The sequence below is a fragment of the Pangasianodon hypophthalmus genome, chromosome 27 (genome assembly GCF_027358585.1).
Source record: "Pangasianodon hypophthalmus isolate fPanHyp1 chromosome 27, fPanHyp1.pri, whole genome shotgun sequence".
NCBI classification, from domain to species: domain Eukaryota; kingdom Metazoa; phylum Chordata; class Actinopteri; order Siluriformes; family Pangasiidae; genus Pangasianodon; species Pangasianodon hypophthalmus.
The window spans coordinates 11,902,381-11,927,418 of record NC_069736.1 but is presented as its reverse complement, the minus strand read 5'-3'; the positions used below and the strand labels follow the sequence as shown (position 1 = coordinate 11,927,418).

General features: G+C 37.9%; 1 protein-coding gene across 6 annotated transcripts in view; it reads right to left on the bottom strand.

Annotated features, from left to right (window-relative positions):
* Window positions 1-25,038, bottom strand: part of fcho2 (FCH and mu domain containing endocytic adaptor 2) — a 116,771-nt gene that overhangs the window by 38,437 nt on the left and 53,296 nt on the right. For all 6 annotated transcript variants that reach the window (XM_053230511.1, XM_053230513.1, XM_053230514.1 and 3 more), the window contains 5 exons: window positions 14,245-14,397; window positions 13,980-14,084; window positions 13,665-13,763; window positions 5,525-5,621; window positions 1,485-1,529 (listed from right to left, as the gene is read on the bottom strand). In XM_053230511.1, coding sequence (XP_053086486.1) covers window positions 1,485-1,529; window positions 5,525-5,621; window positions 13,665-13,763; window positions 13,980-14,084; window positions 14,245-14,397 — 499 coding nt within the window. The remainder of the gene's footprint in view (window positions 1-1,484; window positions 1,530-5,524; window positions 5,622-13,664; window positions 13,764-13,979; window positions 14,085-14,244; window positions 14,398-25,038) is intronic.

Sequence of the window (25,038 nt, the reverse complement as noted above, 5' to 3'; positions counted from 1 at the left end):
TCAGTTTACGTGGCCTACCACTTCGTGGCTGAGTTGCTGTTGTTCCCAGACTCTTCCATTTTGTTATGATAAAGCTGACAGTTGACTGTGAAATATTTAGGAGCGAGGAAATTTGACGACTGGATTTGTTGCACAGGTGGCATCCTAAGACAGTTCCACGCTGGAATTCACTGAGCTCCTTAGAGCGGCCCATTCTTTCACAAATGTTTGTAAAAACAGTCTGCATGCCTAAGTGCTTGATTTTATACACCTGTGGCCAGGCCAAGTGATTAGGACACCTGATTCTGATCATTTGGATGGGTGACCAAATACTTTTGGTAATATAGTGTATGTCTATATAACTGCTTCACCTGCAGCTATTCAACAACTTGATCAAAGCATGGCATTCACTGTGATCAGACTGCCCTTACCAAGCAAAGTTTTAGACATCTATAGGCAGACTGACATTTTTTTTTATCCTGTTTGTTAAACTGGTTTCTTATCCAACATGATCTTTGCAGCCAGACAGCTTAGATTAGAAGTTAAAGCAATTAAATCTGTTTCTACACCATTTTGGTGAAATATAGAGGTATCAGTTCTGTTGTGTGCAACCCCAGTTAGTTGGTTTCCTGCCTGGGAATCGAACCCTGGCCGCGGCAGTGAGAGCACCGAGGCCTAACCACTAGTCCTCCAGGGATCCCACACATGCATACAGTAAACTCCAGAATTTAAAAAAGATACACTATATGGACAAACGTGGATTTTTGGATACCAGTTTGCTAGATGCTGCTGGAAGTGTGATTGTCAGCTAGGACAAAAATAGAGCTTTTTGACAACAAACACTCAAGGTGAGTACGGTGTAAAAAGAAGGATGCTTATACAGCTTTTTTCCATCAAAGATCCTGTGAACCTAATAGGATACGTGGGGTATCATGGTCTCCATAAAACACCAGGAGATTTTTATTAGAAATACGGCTGCCTCAGCCAAGAAGCTACAACTGGGTCATGGTTTTATCTTCCAGCAGGATAATGATCCAAATGACCATTTGTCCAAACCCACACAAAAAAATTAATCCACAGAATAATGACACGGCCATCTCAGTCCCCTAACCATCCCACTGAAAACCTTTAATTAAAGGCAGAACAAGAAAATCCTAGCAGGCAGATATTTGTTACTGTCCAAAGAGAAAACACAGTCTATTCTATTGGCTCACACAAGATAGGTTTGCGAATTCAGAGGTCAAGTGTCACCTAGATAAGCCAGCATGGAGCAGAAGCAACTAACCATGTCCTTTCTTTTTAATGAACTGCTTTTTGCACAGGGAAATTGTATTTGTGTTCACCATGTCTGCTGCTTTAGCTGATGAAGCAGAAAAGCTCAGTTTTCAGGTGTCTTATATCTTAAATCATAAATGCTATGGCTAAGTCATAGATGTGTGATTAAGCAAATTAACTACAAAGAGACTTTTTTCTAACCTTTTTTTTATTCCATAAATGTCACATACCTTCCGTAGTAAGAGAAACATTGCATTCCTCAAAGTCAATGGGCCCTGTAAGCATACATAGCAAAAAGAAAATAATCAGGTGGTGCAGTTTTGGAATGTATTTGGTTGTGGATATGCAGTTCAGAATTATAGCACATGAAATCATAGCACATAAAACTCACACAGTTCAGAATTACCCACAGTGACTAATTTAAACACTGACAACTGTACATCTATTTAGCTAGCAAATTAATTCTAAAGTGCAAAAAATGAACTTAAAATATAGCTTCACATTTAAAATCTATTCTTTGTTTAAAAAAGTAAACAAACAGAATAAGTTATTCTTTTTAAAAATTTTAGTATGTGTGTGCCTTTGTATTTACATGCATGAAATGCTCATGATTTTTTTTTTATTACTGGACCTGAAAAAGAGTGCCTTGGACACTTTTTTTTTTCTTTACCAGTCCCAAAAAGGCAAAGCACACATTGCAGCTAATATCACACAGACACAGTAACAATTCAGTAGAGTTAACAGTTTCCCCTGAGAACAGACGAGTCAAGTGAGCCACTATTACTGCAGACTGAAGAATAATTAGCACAAGAGGACAGCTTCCCTGCATGTTCTCACTGATTACCATTTGTCCTACCTTATTAAAAACGTTCCTATCATAGAATGCCTTTATAGGTCTTTATAAAACAATACCACAAGAATTTTGTGTTATTTGTGTGACCTTCCTAGAAAATCTTATGATCAGAAAATGTCTAAACTATATTAAGGATGAATTTGTGAGCATGGAAAAGTGGAGTGTGCATATGTAGAAACCCCTTCTTCTCAATAGGTATGACATTTTGTCTCAACACCAGCATGCAAATACATTCAGGTAAGTCAGGTATGTGAAGCAGGAGTCAGGTAAGGAGCCACACAGTGATAGCAAGCTTTGATCTGATATTTATTTACACACATGAACTAATACATCAAAACACATGATCTTGCCTAAAGCTGGAAACATTCACCGCAGCATGGTTAAAAACTCTTTGTGCAGGAGTGGCTGTTTACATATGCAATTGGCCACACGTTTGTTTGTATATGAAGAAGGCACATGGTCATGCAAATTCAGTGTGTACAAGATGTAGTATGCACTATGTTTGCATGTCTGGCCAGTTTAACAGCTCACTCAGGGTGCGGAAAAATGCTACTCAGCAAGACACATTGAGAATTTCCTTGCTAAAAAGTTTTTTCAACCTGTATCTCTGCACCGATATCATCAGGGTATCAGATGGGTCATCACTGTGACAGCAGCATGAGCCATATTATATAACAGTTAGGTCCAGTCCACTAACTTGATTGGACAACCGGCGTTCCAAGAGTGCTGATATTTAGTATGACAGCACTGGTACTATTCACTGTTTGTATCACTTTTGTCTGTGTTTGCTACATAAAATTCCAATTCTAGCAAAAGTTTGTTAAATTGAAAACGTTACTACACTTAGTACAGGCTGTCAGTCAGTCTGTGCTCTGCATGGCAACTAGGGTTGGCACCTGTCCCATTTTTTCTGGGACCATCCCTTTTTTTTTTTAAACTATCTGTACCAGAAAATATATCACATTTCCCAGGACATGTCATGTCCCGTTTTTTTATATAGTTGATTTTATACAGCTATATTTTATGACTGTTACTCGTGACGTACGTTCGTAATCATCATACTCTTTAGGTGCTAACTTATCAACTTCTATACAACGTTCATTCATTAGTCACCCTGACTAGTTGCTAAGGACGGCAAATTTAATAATACGTTTGCTTATTCAACAATATAAAACGCTTAATTTGGAGGCAAGTCAGTGGAAGAGGATGGTGGGAGTACTAGGCCTGTCAAAATTAAGTGCAAAAGTTTTATTTCGTTTAACAATGACTGGCTGAAAAAAATGGAATATATATCGACTGGCTTAAGCCAACCGTGGGAGACACACAATCGGCTACATGCAGCATATGCCTAGCAGAAACTGTGGTGAAGCATGAAGGAAGAGCTGCTTTGGATGCACATACTGCAACTAAAAAGCACCAAAGCCTACTTCAGTCTAAGCACAAAACAACGGCAGTTTCCACATTTATGGTCCAGAAAGATTCATATAGAGGATGTGTGGTCCGACAAAAGAAACAGATTGTCAGTTGCCAAGGTCTGAGCTCCAAGTCAGACTGAACTTCAAATTGTCTTGCACTTGAGTTTAAGCAGTTCATTGAAGGACAGAAGTCACTAATAGTTGCAGCAAAGGGAAATGCCAAGTATAAATTTAAAATGAAGTAAAATCAAAACATTTATTATTGTAACATTTTGTAAGCTTATTTATTACAGGCCTAAAGAAACATTAGCCTCAGCTAGGTGTATTTTTAAAACAAAAGGGGATGTACAATATAAAATTCTTATCTAAGACATGTTCAGTAATAGGCAATAGATTAGGTAGGCTGTGTAAAATGCAACACTATAATCAGCCACCCTTAATCAGCCTAGAGGGAGCGAGGGAGAAAAAGCCAACACAAGCCAGCAGTAAAGTAAGCAGATTTTTGTTTTAATAAAAACACAAAGAGAGTACAGGCCTGCGTAAGCCCCCAATTCTCAAAGAGGGACGGTCAGTCTTTTTCTGTCGGTCAGTTGTTTGTGTCAAGTTTTTTTGTAAGTCAAAGGTGGCAACTCTAATGACAACAGGCAATGCTCTATCCAGCTGTGACTTATTTGGGAGCTATGTAATTTTGTTGACAGAGCAAAAATAAACAAAATATTCAGACATATTGAATCATATTGAAATGTCAGTTACTCAATATTAATTTTCTATTTATAGAACTAGTGTATAACAGCAATATCGCACACTCACACCAACACTCTTTCTTGTATGATATTGCTTACATTAACAGCGTAATTTTTGTTGGCCCAGACGGTTTTAAGCCACAATTAATTCCGCTGTCAAAAGACGAGGCCAGGCCTGGATGTTGTATGTGTACCTCAAAATTTCCTTTACGCAACACACACACATACACATACAGCCCATATACATGACTTCAGCTTCAATGACCCACATGGGAAAATCCTCTAGGGTTGACTAATGCAAGACAAGTCTGTGTAGTTTTTTCATTCAAAACTACTAAGCATAGCAGTACTCTAATTGTTTCCTTATGTTATTATAATTCCAGTACTTTTATTATTATATATTAAAAGTTTGCACAATAAAGACTTGGCTGATAAAATAATTACTTGTCACTCCATTCTAGCTGGAATAATTAATTTTCGCTTTTGATTTTGTGAATGATCGGATGACAAGATTAAGTCAACTCCAGAATATTTGCCACCCTTCAAAAGAGAGAAAAAATTTTGTATAAAACAGAGCATGTGAGCGGAGCGCTGGTAATTCCACTGGAGCAGAGAGCGCCTTTCTCAAGATTCCGCTCCGCTCGCTCAGACCGCTCTGCGCCGCCCGCTCAACCCAGAATGCACTTTGTGATATGCTGGTTTGAGAAATTGCAAAATAAGTGTTTTGTTTGTTTGTTTGTTTGATTTTTTTTTATCATAGGCCTGTCTTGAATGGTCTGTTGCTCAACCAGTTGTTGATAGAAATAAAATAACGAATATCAAATATTCTTTTTCAGTTATTGTCTTTTATATAAGTCATACCAAGGGGATAAGTTCTGTTTTCTGAATTGAAGAGGGCACCTGATATGCACAAAATTAAGAATATACAAAAAGCTTTAAATGGTCCTCTACAGGTGTCTACAACTGTGTTAGGCATTACATGAAGATAGGTGATATTCTCTTCAGTATAGATGTAACTAGTTAATTGATTAATTGTTTAAAATTTGAGTTTTTCTTTAAAAACAAAAAATGCTTCCAAAATCCTTTAATGTTTGAAACAAAATTTAAGCTTAAAATGTACTACTAATTACATGGAAAAAGTGAACCCTAAAATGTAGGAAAAAAGCAGATAAATCTCTTGTTGTATTGACTCTTTGAACCTATGTCTGTATGAATACATGTCTGTGTGTGTGTGCGTGTGTGTGCGTGTGTCGTGTTACCTGGCCTTTCTCTGCCGGTCCCTTTGTTCTCGGCCAATTTCTGTAATAGACTTTCCACAGACGTGTTCTCCATGTTATTCACAAACTCTTTCTGCACCTTCACAATAAAGCAAATGGAGCTTATAGTTAGACAATAAATTGGTATATAGTAAATATTCATTCATTCATCCATTTACTTTATTCTGGATATGGGACGAACATGTGAAACACCACACAAAACCGTAACTCAGGCTCAGGATTAAAATGGGGCCCCTGGAGCTATGAGATGGCAAACACTACCTGTTGTACCACTATGCCAGCCTCTAAATCAAGGATGACAACCTCAAATTCTGCCTAGGCCACATCAGCTTTTTTGTGAGCACATGATGGACCATAACTTAAGGCTATTCTTTTTTAAGAAATGGTAGATCTAGTTTTGTATCACTTTCCCCTATTTTCAGTGGAACTGGAACTGCACATAACACTTTTCAATTTAACTGTACAGATCACAGAGTTACTTTCTCATCCCCCCTGAAATGATACCCTGGCTATGCCACTGCCAACTAAGGGAGACAAAATTAACTCCATATTAATGCCCATGGGTTTGGAATGGGATGTCCAATAAGTGTGGTGTGGTGGTCAGGTGTCCACGGCAAGCCAAACACGAAATATCTTATGAACATTGATATATACATTCCCCTCTGAAAGTATTGGAATGGCAAGGCCAGTTTCACTTTTCATTTCCTGATATTTACATTTAGATGTGTTAAACAAAATGGCACCTTTTATTTAGGTGAGCAAAAGTACTGGAACAAATAGCGTTAGGGTGTTTTCAGACCTATAGATCTGTGCTTTTTTTCTGAAATGGGGACTTAAATTGTTACAATGTTACATGTTCTCTTTGGCTCGGTTTGGCATCATTTCAAAGCCTCATCCACTCTAGCTTGCCTCCATTAAAATGAATGGAAAATGAAAAGAATGAAGGATGGATAGAAAGAGAAGAATGTGTGCAATCTGCCAGTAATTGGAGATGGATCCTGGTCTGGCCAGGTTTGACCACGTGAATTTTGATGGGTATAGCTTGAGAATTGACCGAATTAGAGCAGTTTAAAAAAAAATGTGACAAAAAACAGGAGAACAGATGAATATTCCAAAAAGTGTATACAAGCAGACTTCTCCGAATCAGAACGGACATGGTAGAGATAGTTTGGTGTAGATATCTCAAAAACTTTTTGAGGAGATACGCACAGAATTCAGGTGGAATAATAACAATAATAATAATAATAATAATAATAATAATAATAAATAAAAATAATAGTAGAAATTAGAATTTACATTTTCTGAAGAAAATGTGAGTGGTTTTTGCACATGCAAAATTCGACACTAACATGCAGCTGCACATGCCAGTCAGTAGGGGGAGCTACAGGTGTGTACGCATTTGTTGAATGACTAATTTGACCCTCATTTTTATGCATCACATGTTTTTGTTGTGGTAGTTTTGTGATTCCATTTATTTTGGGGGTTAACATGCACATGATGTCACTAAAATACCCATAACGCAATTCTGCACACTGAGTCGAGGGTACCGTCATCCACCAAAATGCAATTCTCTTCACTGAGCTGATTGTTTTGATGTATGACATGGCTGCAGTAGTTTAGTGATTGCACTAACTTTATGGCCTGCTGGATCCTGCTAATGATTTCTCAATGAGTGTGTATGGGGTAAATTTCATCAGGAATTTCACATGGCATGTATGTGGGAATGGCGAGAAAAGTAATCACACACACCTCCTGAGAATTCCAAGCAATTTGAGGTATGATCCATGTCTGTGAGTCAAACAGTGCGGGATTAATTAGGTGCCAAAGATTTCCTATGGAGATAGTAAATCTAAACAGTGTCTCTGTTTGCCTGTTTACTCCTTTAGACTCATTTTACATTAGTGCGTATTGCGAATCCTGACAGGAAATTCCATGTGACATGCACATGGGATCAATTCCCAAATGGAATTTTCTGATTCTCTGGATCAAGCCAAACAATTTGACACATAATGTCTCTGTCACTGATGTGGGAGATGGGGGGGATATTTTCCGGATATTTCCGGCGAAAATTCCGAAACGCAATGTATATATGCCTGGTCTACTCCCTAATATGTACGAGAGGATATGTGATATGAGCATTTCAGCTGAACGATGTCTGAGTTATGACACCCATAGTTTTATTCCCCATTCATTCTCATTCTTTATTGCAGTCCATTCGCTTACACATGACGTTACTAGAATACGCATAATGCAGTTATCTTCACTGAGCTGAGTTTTAATGTATCACATGTCTATGTTGCGGTAGTTTTATGATTCCACTTATTATTATTATTTTAAGGCTTTTGGGTCAATTAGCAGTCAGCAGGGCATTTATATTTGGGTTTAGGGAAATTAGAAGTCACTGGTATGTTTATTTTTTGGTGGTGGGGCAAAGGCAGGCAGGGGAATATTTATATTTTGGTTTGGGCCAATTAGAGGTCACATGGACAATTCTATTTGGTTGTGGGGAAATTACAATTTACATGTGTATTTATTTTAGGCTCTTGGGGAAGTTAGCAGTAAGGAGGGTATTTATATTTGGGTTTTGAGGCTTTTTTTTTCCAGAAATTGTTGTATTGGCTATGCCTGATGATTGTGCAGTGGCTCTGATTGATTTTCCCTCTTTTTTCAGCTTCAAAATGGCTTGCTTTTCTTCCATAGACAGCTCTCTGGTCTTCATGTTGGTCTACCCTTTTTAACAACAAATGCAGTCTTCACAGGTGAAATCCAAAGCTCAAACCAAGAGTAGACATTCAGAGCTATGAACTGTTTAAACAATCGTATATGGAAGGGAAGAGCATGGAGAAAGGAACTGCTCATGATTCAAAGCATACCACCTCATCTTATGGTGTGGGCAGGTACTGGTTCCCTTGTATTTATTGATGATGTGACTGCTGACAAAAGCAGCTGGATGAATTCTGAAGAGTATAGGGCTATCCTATCTGCTCAGATTTACTTTCAACTGCTTCAAAACTCCTTGGACATCACTTCACACTGCTGGCGGACAATGACCTGAAACATACTTCTAGAGCAACCCAAGACTTTTAAAGGCAAAGAAGTGGAATGTTCTGCAATGGCCAAGTCAGTCACCTGACCTGAATCCAAAGGAGCATTCATGTCACTAGCTGAAGCCAAAACTAAAGGAAAAATGCCCCAAGAACAAGCAGGAACTGAAGGCGACCGGCAATAAAGACCTAGCAGAGCAATACCAGGGAAGAAACATCTGGTGATATCTATGGGTTCTAGACTTCAAGCAGTCACTGACTGCAAAGGATTTGTAACGAAGTATTAAAAATGACAATTAATTGAATGAGTACACTCACCATCCACTTTAATAGGAATACCTGTACATCTGCTCATTTATGCAGTTATCCAATCAGCCAATCATGAGGCAGCAGCACAATGCATAAAATCATGCAGATGCAGTTCAAGAGCTTCAGTTAATGTTCACATCAAACATCAGAATGAAAAAAGTTTGATCTCTGTGACATTAACAGTGGCAGTTGGTGGCAGATGGGCTGGTTTAAGTATTTCAGAAACTGTTGAACTCCTGGGATTTTTTAAATTAAATTTAATTGGTTTTCCTTATACATAATATAACACTCGATACAAACATAAGTAAACACAACAGGCACAACACAAAAAGTGAGATGTAATGCACAGCAAGATGGATAAGTTGGAAGACAATACAAACATGGATCTAATATCATTCCTCCTTTGAAGTGAATCTTAATAAATTTCTCCCAAATGTCTATGTATGTGTGATTTCCATTCAGTTTTGCTAACATTTTTTCATAGGAGGTACTCTCAATCATTGATTCAAACCACATTATCATTGTAGGAGATTGGGTATCTGTCCAGCATCTAAGTATCTGTTGCACTGCTATGAATATACCTACAGTAACAAGGGAGAAGTCATTGTTTTTAATCTGAGAAATCTCAGTTTTATCTCCTAAAAGACATACCCTTGAAAGTGGAAAGTCATATCCCAACCGTCTCCCAAGATATTTCAACACAATTTCCCAACAAGGCTGAATCTTTGTACACTACCAGACAGCATGAATATAAGTGCCAGTTTCTTGTTTACATTTCCAGTATTGATTATTGTCCAAGTGGTGGCTCAAAGGTTAACAGTCTGGGTTACTGATCAGAAGGACTGGGTTCAAGCCCCAGCACTGCCAAGCTGCCACTGTTGGGCCCTTGAGCAAGGCCCTTAACCCTCTCTGCTCCAGGGGTGCTGCAACATAGCTGACCCTGCACTCTGACCCAGGGTTGTTAACAAGCTGGGATATGTGAAGAAAAGAATTTCACTGTACTGTAATGTATATGTGACAAGATAAAGGCTGCTTCTTCTCTATTCCATGTATCCTCATTTGTGTCACTATTAAGGACTCTTTGCCAAATCAGACTCAGTTTTTCACAGTTCCTCTTATCAATCCTTATTCATCTTTATAAACCATACTGTAGAGTAGTGTTGATAAATCTGAGAAATCTGACGCTGTTTGTAGACGGCTTTCCACACCTCCACCATAACTGGTCATATTATGTTGTAGTACTCCCTCCAGTTTTTGTGACAGAGCCTCTACTGGTCGAAAAGGGAATGTAAGTTGTTATTCTATTAATATCCAGTCTAGAGCCAAATCATTTTCATCCCAGTGTCTAGCGACTTTGACATTTCAAATGCTATTTTTATAGAGTTATACATTTGGTAATGCTAAACAACCTTTATTTCTATGTAAACATAATTTATTTACTCTGATACTTTTACCTTCCCATAAGAAAGCCTTAATCATAACATTGTATTGTTTAAATATCACCAAAAGCTGAGTTTCTCTTGAGATGCTTTGCCAGGCCTTTAATGCAGCTGTTTTCAGTTGCTGCTTGTTTGTGGGACTTTCTGCCATCAGTTTTGTCTTCAGTAAATGAAAAGCATGCTCAATTGGGTTGAGGTCAGGTGACTGACTCAGTCATTTAAGAACATCACATTTCCAAGCTCTTAGCTTGCTTTCTTGGTACATTTTGGGTCATTATCCATCTGTACTGTGAAATGCCGTCCTATCAGTTTTGCAGCATTTGAATGAATCTGAGCAGAAACTATAGTTCTATACACTTCAGAATTCATCCTGCTACTTCTATCAGTAGTCACATCATCAACAAACACCAGTGACTCAGTTCCACTGGCAGCCATACATGCCCATGCCATAACACCTCCTCCACATGTTTGACAGATAAAGTGGTATGCTTTGGATCCCTTCCTTTCCTTCTCCATACTCTTCTCTTCCCATCATTCTGGTACAAGTTAATCTTGCATCAGTACTGGTCAGGCACTTTTTTAAGAGCTTTTTTTAACAAAGCCTCATCTGGCCTTTCTCTCCTTGAGTGTTACCAGTGGTTTGCATTTTGAGGTAAACCATCCGTACTTACATTCATGAAGGAGTCTCTTGATTGGAGACTTTGACAATGATACGCCTACCTTGTTGAGAATGTTCTTGACTTGGCTAGATGGTGTGAAGGAGTTTTTCTTCACCAAGGAAAGAATTCTGTGTTCATCCACTTTAGTTATCTTCCAGGCCTTTTGGTATTGCTGAGCTCACCAGCACATTCTTTCTTTTTAAGAATGTACCAAATTATTGATTTGGCCACTGGCAAAGTTTCTGCTATCTCTCTGAGAGGTCTGTTTTGTTTTTTCAGCCTAATGATGGCCTTTTTCACTTGCATCGACACCTCTTTGGACCGCATAGTGAAAGTTCTCATGAACAGCTACCAAATACAAATTCAACACTTGGAATCAACTCAAGACCTTTATCTCCTTAATTTGTCATAAAATAAGGAGAAATCAGGCCACATCTGGCCAGTAAACTGCTTAAAAAAATTCAGTTGTTAAATTACTTTTGAGCCTGTGAAAATGGAGGTACTATGCAAAAAAAAGGTTGTAATTCCTAAACGATTAATGCAATAGTTTTGTTTAACCCTTAAATGTAAAGCTGAAAGTCTATGCTTCAATCACATCTTGAGTTTTAATTTCAAATCCATTGTGGTGGTGTACAGGGACAAAATTATGAAAACTGTGTCACTGTCCAAATACTTGGACCTGACTATTATAACTCAATCAATCTTTAAAACTGTGGTGAGCAGAAAAGCATCTCAGCATGCACAAAACATCGAACCTTGAAGTCAATAGACTACAACAGCAGAAGACCACGCTGGCCAAGAGCAGGAATCTGAGGTTATCAAGGGCACAGGCTCACCCAAACTGGACAGTTGAAGATTAGAAAAAAAATCACCTGGTCTTTTTCCAATCTTCAGCTGTTCAGTTTGGATGAGTCTGTGCCCATGATAGCCTCAGATTCCTTCTCCTGGCTGACAGGAGTGGAACCTGTTGTAGCCCATCCACCACAAAATTTGATGTGTTGTGTGTTCCGAGATGCTTGTCTACCTAAGACAGTTGTAAAGATTGCTTATTTGAGTTACTATGTAGACTTCCTGTCAGCTCAGACCAGTCTGGTCATTCTCTGATCTCTCTCATCAACAAGATGTTTCAGCCTGCAGACCCTCCACACAAAGGATGTTTTTTGTTTTTTTCCACACCATTCTGTGTAAAAACTAGACACTGCTGGGTATGAAAATCCCAGGCAGTCAGTAGTTTCTGAAAGACTCAAACCAGCCCATCTGCACCTATGCCATGGTTAGTCACAGAGATCATACTTTTCCCCATACTGATGTTTGATGTGAACAGTAACTGAAGCTCTTGACCTGTGTCTGCATGATTTCATGCATTGTGCTGCTGCCACATGATTGGCTGATTGGACAACTGTATAAATGAGCAGGTGTACAGGTGTTCCTATTAAAGAGAGTGGTGAGCATATGTTAGCTTGTCCAAAGCAGCTGGGGGAAAGGCATCTAACATTTGATAGTTAGATAACTTCCCAACTGGGTAACAGTTACAGTTTTCACAACACAGTGAAATTTTTTACAAATTTTGTTGTCCATTATTTCTGGCTAAACACTTTAAGTGTTCATGAAGAAAGAAAATGAATTCACATCACTACTGAACCCTTTTAAAGTATGATGACAGCTTCCTTTTTATCTTATTTGTAGCTCTTTGATCTGTTGCATTCCCTTTTCACTTGCCAGATCTCTGGAGTTCTAGGAATTTTAGGCTACAGTTTTTATCTATTGTCCTTGATAGTGGCTACATTATTTCTTGCCAAAGTTTGAGACGTAATGCCTTAAAAATCTTGTGCCAAATCCTGCCAGGCTACTCTGACTTACCATTGCAGGATTTCAAGTATGACTCATTTCAAGAACACATTTTTTTAAAGTACTTACTCTCAGCTATCACACTAATTCTACTCATGTACTTTTTAATAAAAAAGTTATCTAGAATTAATCAAAAGAACAAGAAGACATTTGTGCATATGTGTTAATTATGTTTTATGGTAGCCCATTTGTGAGGGGGCAGCAATAATGTTGATCTGTCTTTCAGCTTTATTAAACACATTGTACCAAAAATAGAAAAATCAGTCTAACAGTAAGAAAGTCTTAACACTTATGCAGTACATCTATGCTCATTGCACAGAAAGCTTTATTGCCAAAAAAGTGCAAAGGTTAAAAGAATTAAAAGTAGGCATAAAACAGGTGCCCATCGGAAACTGTTAGGACTGAGCCTATAATGTTTATTGCATCGAAACATAACATTAGCATAACATAATTATAACATTATAACATATAAGTCATAGTAGATGTTTATTAAATCACAAAAATAAGATTAATGAAAAGATTAATGAAGAGAACTTAAGGTACTCATCACTTGGCTTACTCACTGAATAATTCAGTTCTATATGTTCAGTTACATAATTTTATATTTCCATGTTATTATTATTATTATTATTAATAACAATAATAATAATAATAATAATAATAGTAGTAGTAGTAGAACTGGGTGTTGATGCAGGATGCAAAAAAAAACTGGGAAGTGGGGCTCATGGGGAAAGGGTTTTGAATACCTCTGGTGTACAGCAGTGTTACCAGCAGTAATCAAACAGACTGCAATACCACTGTGTCTGAGTCTGTTTGCACTCACCTCTCCAATCTGTTTGTGTGTCTCCTCAATCAAGTGAGTATATGACTGGATAATCTCCTTCATTTGCACAATATGGCTTTCTTCAATGTCCTGAAACTTCTGTTTTCACACACACACACACACACACACACACACACACACACAATTAACAGGTGGTGTGAGAAGAGAAGAGAAGCACATGTTGTATGCATATCAGTGCATGTGTGTCTGATTTTCATATCAGATCAACTTAGATGGTTCCAATGCAAAAGATCACATTGATCCCATTACTGAGGAAAAACACAAAAACTACAACCATTACACAAACATACGTACCTGTGCGGTCTCTGCCATTTTTTGCTCGAATTCAGTCTTTGTGCTGGCATATTTCTCCACATAGGACTTGTACACTTCTCTGGCTTTCTTAACCTTTAGCCCAGCCTGACCACACACAACAAACACTTTACTTGTTCTCATTATTTTCAAGATCGGTATGTGGGAAGATGCTAATTTTGCCATTTTCATTTTCTGTTATAAGTGTGTATTTATAACCTGTCATATGGTAGCTACTTATGTATGTCACTTGAGTGTGTGTGTATACCTTCTCAAGGTCTCTCTGGGTGGAACCCTCTTTGCGCATGCGCTCCTGCTCCAGAGTCTTGCTGTTGTAGTTTTCTTTACTTTTTTGCAATGCCTGAGACACACTCTGGATGTTTTGCACAGCCTCCAGCGTGGGTGCCACTTCCTCCTTAGTCTGATATAGAGGTTATGAGAACACAATTTTTTTTTTTAGAGATTATCCCAGTTCAATACTTAGCAATTGATTTCTCTTTGACTTGGGCCAAAATGGTAGAATAGTTAATGTACCTTCATTTCAGCTACTATGAACAGTATTTACGAAAACACACACACACAAAGTGCCACCACCTGCTTGAGGATTTTCTTGGTTTGTGTGCATGCACAGATTTACAGAAAGGGATCATCTGACATGAACTAAAATTCCTGATTTTCTTTAATGTTTTCATAAACCAGTATTTAACACTTCTTTGTGCTACATTAATAAGACAATTTTTCATGTTGAAAAACATTTTAGTATTATTTTTACTTTTTATAAAAAAAATTATTTTGACACATTTTGACTGTACATTTGACTGTAATGTAATGGCAAAAATTCTAAACTGGCAAAAAATGAAAATGAAAGTGAAAATGAGTGGAAAATTGTTTTGACAAAATTACTATGAATATGTTCATCTAAATGCAAATTTTAAGCTAATTTCATATAGGCTTGGGACGACCGACATAGCATCAAGAATTGCACATAGATTCAAATTATTGCATTATCTATCAAGTCGGATGATTTAAATGTCTGTCAGAAAATGTGGTGTCTGCAGCTTTAAGCTGGACAAAAATAAAGTGTGTTGTGTCTCATAATGTCTGTTTCCTTTCTGCCTGGCATTACGATGGTGTTATGTACTTATTCTCTAATCCAGTTGAGCAAACTCATTACTTATAGCTCATTACTGCCTGCCTTACTTTCTTCATTGGCAGGACATAGATGGTTGGGTTTTAGCTTTTTCTACTCATAATATATGTGGATCCCAAGTTGCAAAAGCAAATAACACTATGTCATTCAGGTCAGTTAACAGCATTGTATCCTAGTTTTATTATTATTATCAGGAAATGTACATCCAAATCTGGGACCAGTAAATTATATAAATACACCTGAGGATTTTAATTCTAGGTCTGGATTAGGTTTTATCCACCTAAATGTTTGTAGCTTTCTTATACTTTTTGAGACTTGGTTAAAGAAATCTATTTCTGGTAAGTATATTGCTATTAAGGGCTACACTGTCTTTAGATGTGATCACCCTAGGAAGGGTGGTGGCACTGCAATTTACACAAGCAATAAATTTCATTCCAGAGTGATAGCTACATCATCACTCAGTAAACAGTTTGAATTCTTAGCTCTGAATGTTTAGATCTCAAAGGAAGCAATTTTGACAGTGATTGGCTGTTACAGACCCCCTTCAGCAAGTTGTGAATCTTTAATTTCATTAACTCGACAATTATCAAGACTGAATTTTAAGGAAGTTCTTTTAGTGGGTGATCATAACTGGGACTGGCTGTCTACCGTCTCTGATTCTTTTATATCTATATGTGATTCTTTTAATTTAACTCAGTTGATTGCTAGTCCTACTTGTTTAAATACAAAATGCGATGAAAGGTCAACGTTACTTGATTTAATTTTGACAAATCCTCCTCATAAATACTCACATATAGGAGTATGATGTAAGTCATCACTGTGTCATTGCTGCTGTGAAGAATACCAAATGGCCTAAGTCTCGGCCACAAATTCTTATAAAACGAGACAGAAAACACTTTGTAGAACAAGTCTAGTCTATTTCTGCTAGTTCTCTCTTCGACTCCCAGTCTAGTCTCTGTGGAAATCTGAAAGTCCCATTAAAAACACTAGATGATGTGGTTTCTGATTTTACTACTCTTTCATTTGATTTTTCCCATTTACAGTGTCTGATGTCAGCTCTGAATCAACTCAATCAAAATGTCTGCAGACTGCATGTCTGCAGACCCTAACCTTGAGCCTTACTATTTAAAAATTGCAGCTGAATTTATTGCTGAACCTGTGGCTTATCTTTTTAACCTTACTCTCACTGATAATACTATCCCCACAACTTGAAAAAATCTGTCTATGTGCTCCCACTCTTTAAAGGTGGGGATTCTTCTATTATGAATAACTATAGGCCTATATCAAGACTATGTGCTTTATCCAAAATTTTAGAAAAACTTATAAATGAACAACTGAAGTGATTTCTGGAAAGGAATGGTGTGTTGTCTGATTTTCAGCCCGGTTTCAGAAAACAACACATTACTATTACTGCTGCAACTAAGGTGACCAGTGACAACATAGAAGCCATAGACAGTAAAACGACTTGTTCAAGACTTTCCTTGATCTCTGTGTCACTTTTGACACAGCTGACCAGAACATCTTTTTAAAATGGCTTCATGGTATTGGGTTATCCACTCAAGCTGTTGTTGGTTTGCTAATTATTTGTCTGACAGAACCAGTGTGTACAGATCGAGGGTTTAAAGTCATTTGTGTTACCAGTTATCAAGGGAGTTCCTCAAGGATCAATTTTAGGTCCAATTTTATTCTCACTATATATAAATGATATTTGTGACAATATTCCTAATGCTCAGTATTATCTCTATGCTGATGATTCAATTATTTATTGTACTGCATCTTCTGCCTCACAGGCATTACAATATTTAGTCTGCTTTTGACCTGGTCCAGTTACGGTTACAAAAACTTAAATTGGTTTTAAATGCAGATAAAACCAAACTAATGCTCTTTACAAATACAAATGTTTTGTCACCAAACCCTGTTGATATAGTAACTTTTAAAGGCACTAAAATTTTATTGGTTACAACCTTTAAGTACCTGGGAATTGTCCTTGATAACCAGTTGACATTCAAGCCACATTTTGATCATATTGTTCTTAAACTTAAATTAAAATTTGTTTTTTATTTTAGAAATAAATCTTCTTTTCCTATCAGTGCCAGAAAGTATTTGGTATCTTCAACATTCTTACCTATACTTGACTATGGCAATATAATATATATGCATGCCCCAGTGCAATACTTGAGAAAATTAGACACCCTTTATCACAGCGCTTTACGCTTTGTTACTGGCTGTGATTATAAAACCCATCACTGTTCTCTTTATGCTAAGGCTGAACTGCCACCTCTGGACTTACGATGGCGCTCACACTGGTACTGTTTTATTTATAAATCCATATGTGGTGTGTTACCTAATTATCTGTCATCAATTATTTCAGTAAAAACTGGACATTACGATCTTCGCACAGAGAACATTTTCAACTTTCTGTTCCCCATGTTAGAACTGAGATGGGGGAAAAAAAGGTTTTAAATTTAATGCCCCTACAACATGGAACAACTTAAAGCTTACTGTGCTTCCTTCGCTGGTCAAATTTATGGCACGTATAAATAATATTGAGCACTGCCATATTGGAAGTTGCTTCTGCGATACTTGACTGTTTTACTACATTTTTCTATTTCTTTTGATTGATTTTTTATTTTTCCACTAATTCTTCCCTTAAACTAGATAGTGCAGCTCCTGCAGAGACTGAGAGTGTATTGCAATGCAGATCTTCAATGTTGGCCAATTGTTTTACACACACACACACACACACAGACACACACACACACACGTACGTCCTAATTCTTTACTTATACTTTAATATTTGGCTTTGTGTATTTATATTTGTTTGGAGAAAATACAATTTAGAGTTGTATTTATTTTAGGCTTTTGGGGGAATTAGCAGTCAGGGAGGTATTTATGTTTGGGTTTTGGGCAGTCAGAGGTTAATAATGGTATATTTATTTTCTGTAAAAGTTTTTGTGGGTATTTAGTATTTTGGTGCTGAGACAATTTGCAGGCAGGGGAATATTTATATTTTGAGGTCACACGGATATTTATTTCTTGGGATTAGCAGTCAGGGTTGTATTTATATTTCTGTTTAGAGATTATGGAAGTCTTTACTTTTCGTTCTGGGGCATTCGGGGCATTCACAGGTATATTTCTTTTGGGTTTAGGTGTATTTAGCAGTCATGGGGTATTTATGGGTGTAGCGGCATTTAGCAGTCATTGGGGTATCTATATTTGGGGTTGTCAGGTGGTATTTAAATTTGGGTTTGGGACAGTTAGATATCACGTGGTATTAATTTTTGGGTTTTGAGGCAATTAATGAGCAGGATGATACTTATTTTGGGTTTGGGGCAATTACAGTTCAGAGGTATATATTTTTTGGATTTTGGAGCAATTAACAGTAAGAGTGTCATTTATTTTTTAGTTTTGGGACAATTAGCAGCAGTAAGGGTAGTATTTATATTTAGGTTTTTGTGCATTTAACAGTAAGTGTGTTATTTTTACTTGGGCTATGGGGTAATTAGAGGTCCAAGGGATATTTATTTTTGGGTTTTGTGGGAATTAGCAGGCAAAGTGGTATTAATGGATGTGAGTGAATAGACAACTAATTTTGAAGAGAAATGCTGTCTGGGTCAAAATACAGGCCTGGAAACCTGCGTCGTGTGAGAGAATGGCCCTTTGTGACATTCCAGAACTTTTAACCGACAAATAGTCAGTTTGAGTTCCCTCCGATAGTGCTGGAGACAGTACTAATTTTTGGCTATTCCTGGAGTACCAAGGTTTGACCATGTGAATTTTGTTGGCTGTAGTGTGAGAACTGAATGAATTAGAGTAATTTTATATTAAAAAAAAAAAAAAAAAAAAAAAAAAAAAAAAATCCTATTCAAGTGAATGGGGAAAAAAGGGATGAAAAGGGGGGATAAATGACAAGTGGAAGGTCAGATCTCTTAGAAAACCACAAGCACACCGTGTGGATATGAGTTCGACAGGGTGTGAAAGTTTGGTGGATATAAGTTAAAAGCCCTAGGAGGAGACAGAGCCCAAAATTTTGCTGTAATTATAATAATAACTAGACAGGTAAAGTTTGTGAATGAACTTTGATGTTGACCTGACAGAGACTGCTAAGCATGCTAAAAGTGTTAAACAATATTGCAATGTTTTGCTGTGACTGATTTCAAGTGTGTTAAAAATGTGTAACAGTTGGTAAGCATGGAAAGTTTAAAAGCCTAAAGTTTATAATATGTATAGGTTAAAATATTAAAAACATTGAAACATGTTTAAAAGTAATAGTGTACGAATGCTAAAATGCTGGGCTCATGTTCCAAAGCATTCCACATCATCTGTGAACATCTGGAGGCAGTGTTATGGGTCACTGGTGTGTATTGATTATGTGACTGCTGATAGACGTAGACAGGTGAATTCTGAAGTGTATAGAGCTATACTTTTTGCTCAGATTCAGTCAAGTGCTGCAAAACTAATAGGACAGTGCTTCACCTTACAGACGGATAATGACCCAAAAAATACTGCGAAAGCAACCCAAGACCTTCTTAAGGCAAAGAAATTAAATGTTCTTAAATGTCTGATGACCTCAACCCAACTGAACATGCTTTTCACTTACTGAAGAAAAAACTGAAGGCAGAAAGACCCACACACAAGCAGCAACTGAAGGTGGTGGCAGTAAAGGCCTGGCAAAGCATCTCAAGGGAGGAAACTCAGCATTTGGTGATGTCCATGGGTTCCAGATTTCAGGCAGTCATTGACTGCAAAGGATTTGCATCCAAGTATTAAAAATAATCCTTGTATTTATGATTATGTTAGTTTCTCCGATTACTTTTGAGCCTGGGAAAATGGAGGGACTCTGCAAAAAAAAAATGGCTGTAATTCCTAAAGGACTAATGCAATATTTTTGTTAAACTCCTTGAATTAAAGCTGAAAGTCTATGCTTCAATCACATCTCAATTGCTTCATTTCAGATCCATTGTGGTGGTGTACAGTGAAAAAATTACAAAAATTTTGTCACTGTCCAAGTACCTATGGACCTGACTGTATGTAAAGAGTAAAATATTAAAAATGCTGAATCATGTTTAAAGGTTATAACTGCTAAAATGATGCTATATTCCAGGTGGTTGTTAAAGTGTTTCTAGGTGGTTGTTTTGTAAAGGTTAAAAGGCTAAAGGCTATGGTAAAATGTTGCTAGCCTATTCAAGTTGGTTGCTAGTGTGTTGCTAGGTGGTTGCGATGCTAACACAGTTGGTTGCTAGGTTGGGGCTAGGTGGTTTCTAGGCTAACCCAGCTGGTAGCTAGATTGCTGCTAGGTGGATGCTATGCAAAACCAGTTGGTTGCTAGGTGGTTGCTATGTTAACCCAGTTGGTTGCTAGGGTGGTGATGGGTGGTTGCTAGGCTAACCCAGTTGGCTGCTAGGTGTTGCTAAGTGGTTGCTACACTAATCCAGTTGGTTGCTAGGGTGTTGCTAGGTGACTGCTATGACATTCCAGTTGGTGTTGGTTGCTAAAGATTCCCCATGTACTACATAATGATGATAACACTACAACTAGATAGGGAAAGTTCGTCACGACAAACTTTGATGTTGGCATGACAAAGCTAGTCTGGAAGTTTGAAACTGTTTCATAAGCTCGAAGATAGTTTGAAGATGAAAGACAGAAATAAAGAACAGACAGACAGAAAGTTACTGGTAGAAAAACAGATGACAAATACTGATACAAGTAGATAGATGGAGTGAGTGTTATTAGGGGGAATCATGTGGTGCTTTCATGGGCCCAGACACACATTAGCAGAGCTCCGCACACTTAGCCCTCTTTTTTTTTTTACTTTCTCAACTTATTTTGACATCTGGGGGAAGCTTTTCATTTGGCACCAGTCTGCTAAATGGCTTAAAGTTGGAAACTTGATTATCCATCGCCATCATCCTCTCCAATATGGTGACCACTGTCGTGCGGTTTGAGGATATTTTGAGAACCAAGCTAGCGGCAATGCGTAGCAAATTCTCCTCGCACATGAACACAATTCAAACTATGTGCTACAAAATAGACTTTCCAGGGAACAGAGGGAGCAGAAAAAAGTGATCAACGAACACACTAGGTATATAGATGCCCTCGAACAACAGGTGATCTCCAACTGATAGGGTTACCTGAAGAGGCCGAGAAAGATGATCCAGTTGGCTTTCTAAAGAAATCAACACCTATCTGGATACCCTTTTTAGTGGGCAAAGAGATAGAAGTTGAACGAGCACACCGTGTTTACTCCAGAGCTTCAATCAATCACTCCAAACCGCAAGTATTTTTCTTCAAACTCCTATGTTACAATGACAGAAATTTGATTCTACATGAAGCCAGACATCATGGCCTGGTAAGAACAAGTGATGGTGTAACACTGAGCTTTTTCCCTGACTTCTTCCCTGTAAGGGGGAAAGAAACGGAGCTTCTTTGCATCAATAAGGAAAGAAATGAGAGAGGCAGGAATGCAGAACTTTCTCCTCTACCCAGCTACCATGAAGACTGTCATGAAATATGGCGAGGACAAGCTAATGTACTCCCCAGAGGAAGGGTGACAAATCCCAGACCCCCTCTTTCAAGTATCAATATGGTAGAAGAAGCAGTTATAATTAAGTAATTTGGAAAATTCGAAGAGTATGTGATGGTTGACTACTAGTAGCATTTTCATTTAGGCAAACAGGTAAGGTATCTTCTAACTTACAGACTTAGAGGCATAAGTTATAACTTTCTGTATTTGTTTCCTATAATTCGCTCAGCAGATCTCTCCGTGTGCAATATTGTCCTTAGATGCAATGAAAGCGTTCAACCATCTGGAGTGGAACTATTTGTGGGCAGTGCTGGACCACCAAGGTTCTGGTTTTAGAAATATGATTAAAGCCTTATATGCCAATCCCACAGCCGCCATTCTCACAGGTCAGATGTGTTCACAACTTTTCTGTATTGGAAGAGGCACTCGTCAGAGTTGCCCTCTTTCACCATTACTGTTTGCTTTATCCTTAGAGCCCCTTCTCAAGCTGTATGTCAGTCAGAACTTATACTTCCCATATCTGTTAGAAATACCTTTCACCACATATCTTTATTCGTGGATGACATATTGCTGTTTCTAGACAAACCAGTTCAGTCAGTCCCCCATGTTTTAAATATATTTGATCAGTTTGGTTATCTATCTGGGTACAAAATTAACTGCTCCCTCTCAGTTTTGGCACTGGATCTCGTGGTGCATTCCTTCAAATACTTGGGGGTCAATATCTATCCTACAGGACATTGTCCGTAAAAATCGAAATAACAATTTAGAGAGAGTCACCTCAGATCTGACAAATTGGACACACCTTCCCACTTCTTTCCATGCAAGAATATCTGTTGTCAAAATGAACATCTCTATTTCTAGACATGAACATCTCTAACACTTTCTATTCGTCTATGATTCCATTACACCTACCTGTTGGCTATTGAAACAAACTCAGTTCGGTAATTTCTTGTTACATCTGGAACGGTAAATGTCCCTGAATGAAGTTACTCACTTTACAGCACAGTAGAACAGATGGGGGTTGGTCCTTCACAAATTTTATGTTATATGCTGACTCTTTTACTCTTCATGCACTGTCAACTTGGTTTAAACCTGGCGTGTCATTTTCATGGTGGGCAATTGAAGAATCTCTTGTTTCTCCTCATGACCTAAAGCATCTAGTTTTCACTTGTGTTTCACTTATACAGTGTAAACTTCATTATGGCCCGATCATAACATAGCTTATTTATATATATTATATTATATATATTTAATCAGAAAAGAACCCTTTTCATTGTCCACAATGGGCCAAAATTGTTTAGGTGGCATCACAGTGACGAAGGTCTGAAATCATTCCAGGATATTAAGGCCCATTTTAATTTACCGGGAACTTCTCTGTTCATGTATCTGCGCATTAGGTCTGCGCTCCACGCATATGGAGTTCCCTGGGATACACAATTGCCTGTGCATCCTTTATGAAAGCTAATCCTCCCATCTGAAAATTCTACTGTCTCTGCGTCACTTATTTACTCGTTTCACCTCAATAACTCGTACAAAACACTCCCCTTAGTAAATATCTGGACTAAAGACATACAGTGACATACAAGAACTCTTCTTTGATCAAGTCTGGGAGACTTCACAGGATTTAGTTGACGCCCCTAAAAAGGTTTTTATATGTGTTTGTCACCTTCCTCAAATTGTATGTCCACAGAGAGCTCTTGGCATGCATTTACATTTTTTCTGGGAATGCCCTGCACTCTCCTCCTTCTGGTCCCATCTTGCTCAGGACATATCTTTCTTGTTAGACAGGGATATGGTTTTGACTCCAGAGTTTTTCTTCCTAAATAACTTCTCCGAACTGGCACTGTCTTTACAGCAGAGAAATTTACTTTTAGCTGCAAAAAAAATGTTAGTCATTGGGACCCTCCACATATAATGAGCAGATGTGTTTGGGCCTTATCTCTACTGTGTACAAGTTCTCTTATACATGGGGCAAGATCAAAGACATTAGACACTTGGAGTATTGCTCCAATAGTGATACAGGAGTGAGAGAGGAGTGAGAGAGTGATACAGGTAGATTGAGAGAAAGAAATAAGGAGAGAGAGTGTGTGTGTGCTACTGGCAAATTGATCGGGGAGGGCGGGGGGAGTATATCATATGTTCTAATCTGTTGTATGTACTGATTATTTAATAAAAAAAAAAAAGGTTCTTCACAAAAAAGAGAGAGTGTTATTAGTAGTAGAAAGACAGAAGGACTGAAAAAGTGATACCGATAGACTGATAGAAAGAAACACATACCGTCACTATAAGGACTTTCTCCAACCAGAAACCGTGGGTGGATAAAACCATCTGAGCTGCGGTGAACAATTGCACAGCTGTGTACAGGCAGGGCTCATATTGGGGAACATGAGTGAGTGGCCACTAAACTCCAGTGAAGGGAGCGGGTGGAGTCTCATTTCCAGCTTAATGACTCCCAACGCATGTGGCAGAGACTGAGGACTATCAGCGCCTTCGGAAGCAAATTCACTGCCTCAGTGAGAGCTGACTCTTCTCTGGTCGACAAGCTGAGTAATTTCTATGCACGCATCGAGGCTAACCACGCTAACACTAGCCTTTTGTCTAGTGCAACAGAATGAAGCAGCTCTATTAGTGATGAAGACGTGATCACTGTCTCAAAGGACAAGGTGATAGAGGAAGAAAGAAGGATGTGAATCTTGGCAGTTGTAGCTTAAGAATTGAACAAATTAGAGCAGTTTAAATTTTTTTTCAGTGTATTCCTATGGGGGAAAAAATGCTGTTCAGAGTTCAGAGCTATGCTGCAATTATAATTCTGATCCTTCCAAAAAGTACAAGCACACTATTCCCATATACGATCTACGATCCTGCCACACATTTCTTTGCTTGCCTGTGTATAGAAATAAAAGAGCACCTAAAAAGCAGAGCAATGGATGGATTTGACATTTTCCTGTTTCATTTCATTTATTCCTCTTCAGAAACAGCTTCTGGTCAGGGTCATGGTGACATTTGACATTGCTTTCGTTAACATCCATTTTTTTTCTTTGTTTAAACAGTGCATGAGTGTCGTCTGTCATGTTTATGTTTATATATATCTAGATATTACACTGAAACATGGCTTAGGTCTCATCAGCCATTGTTTATTTGAAATATATATATATATTTTTTTTTTGCCCCCTTTTATCAAGAGACCAACTTTTCCACCTCACCAAAGCAATATTTAGGCAATTTTTCATTTACAACATTATACCCTTATCCAGTCTTTATCAAAAACACATCCTCATTTTCATACTCTAATAAGAGTACCATTAGTCTAAAAAACCTGCTGGGAAGTAGAGTATGAAAAGAAACCACAAGACAAGGATTTTCTTTTAAATAAAAAGCGAAAAACAATG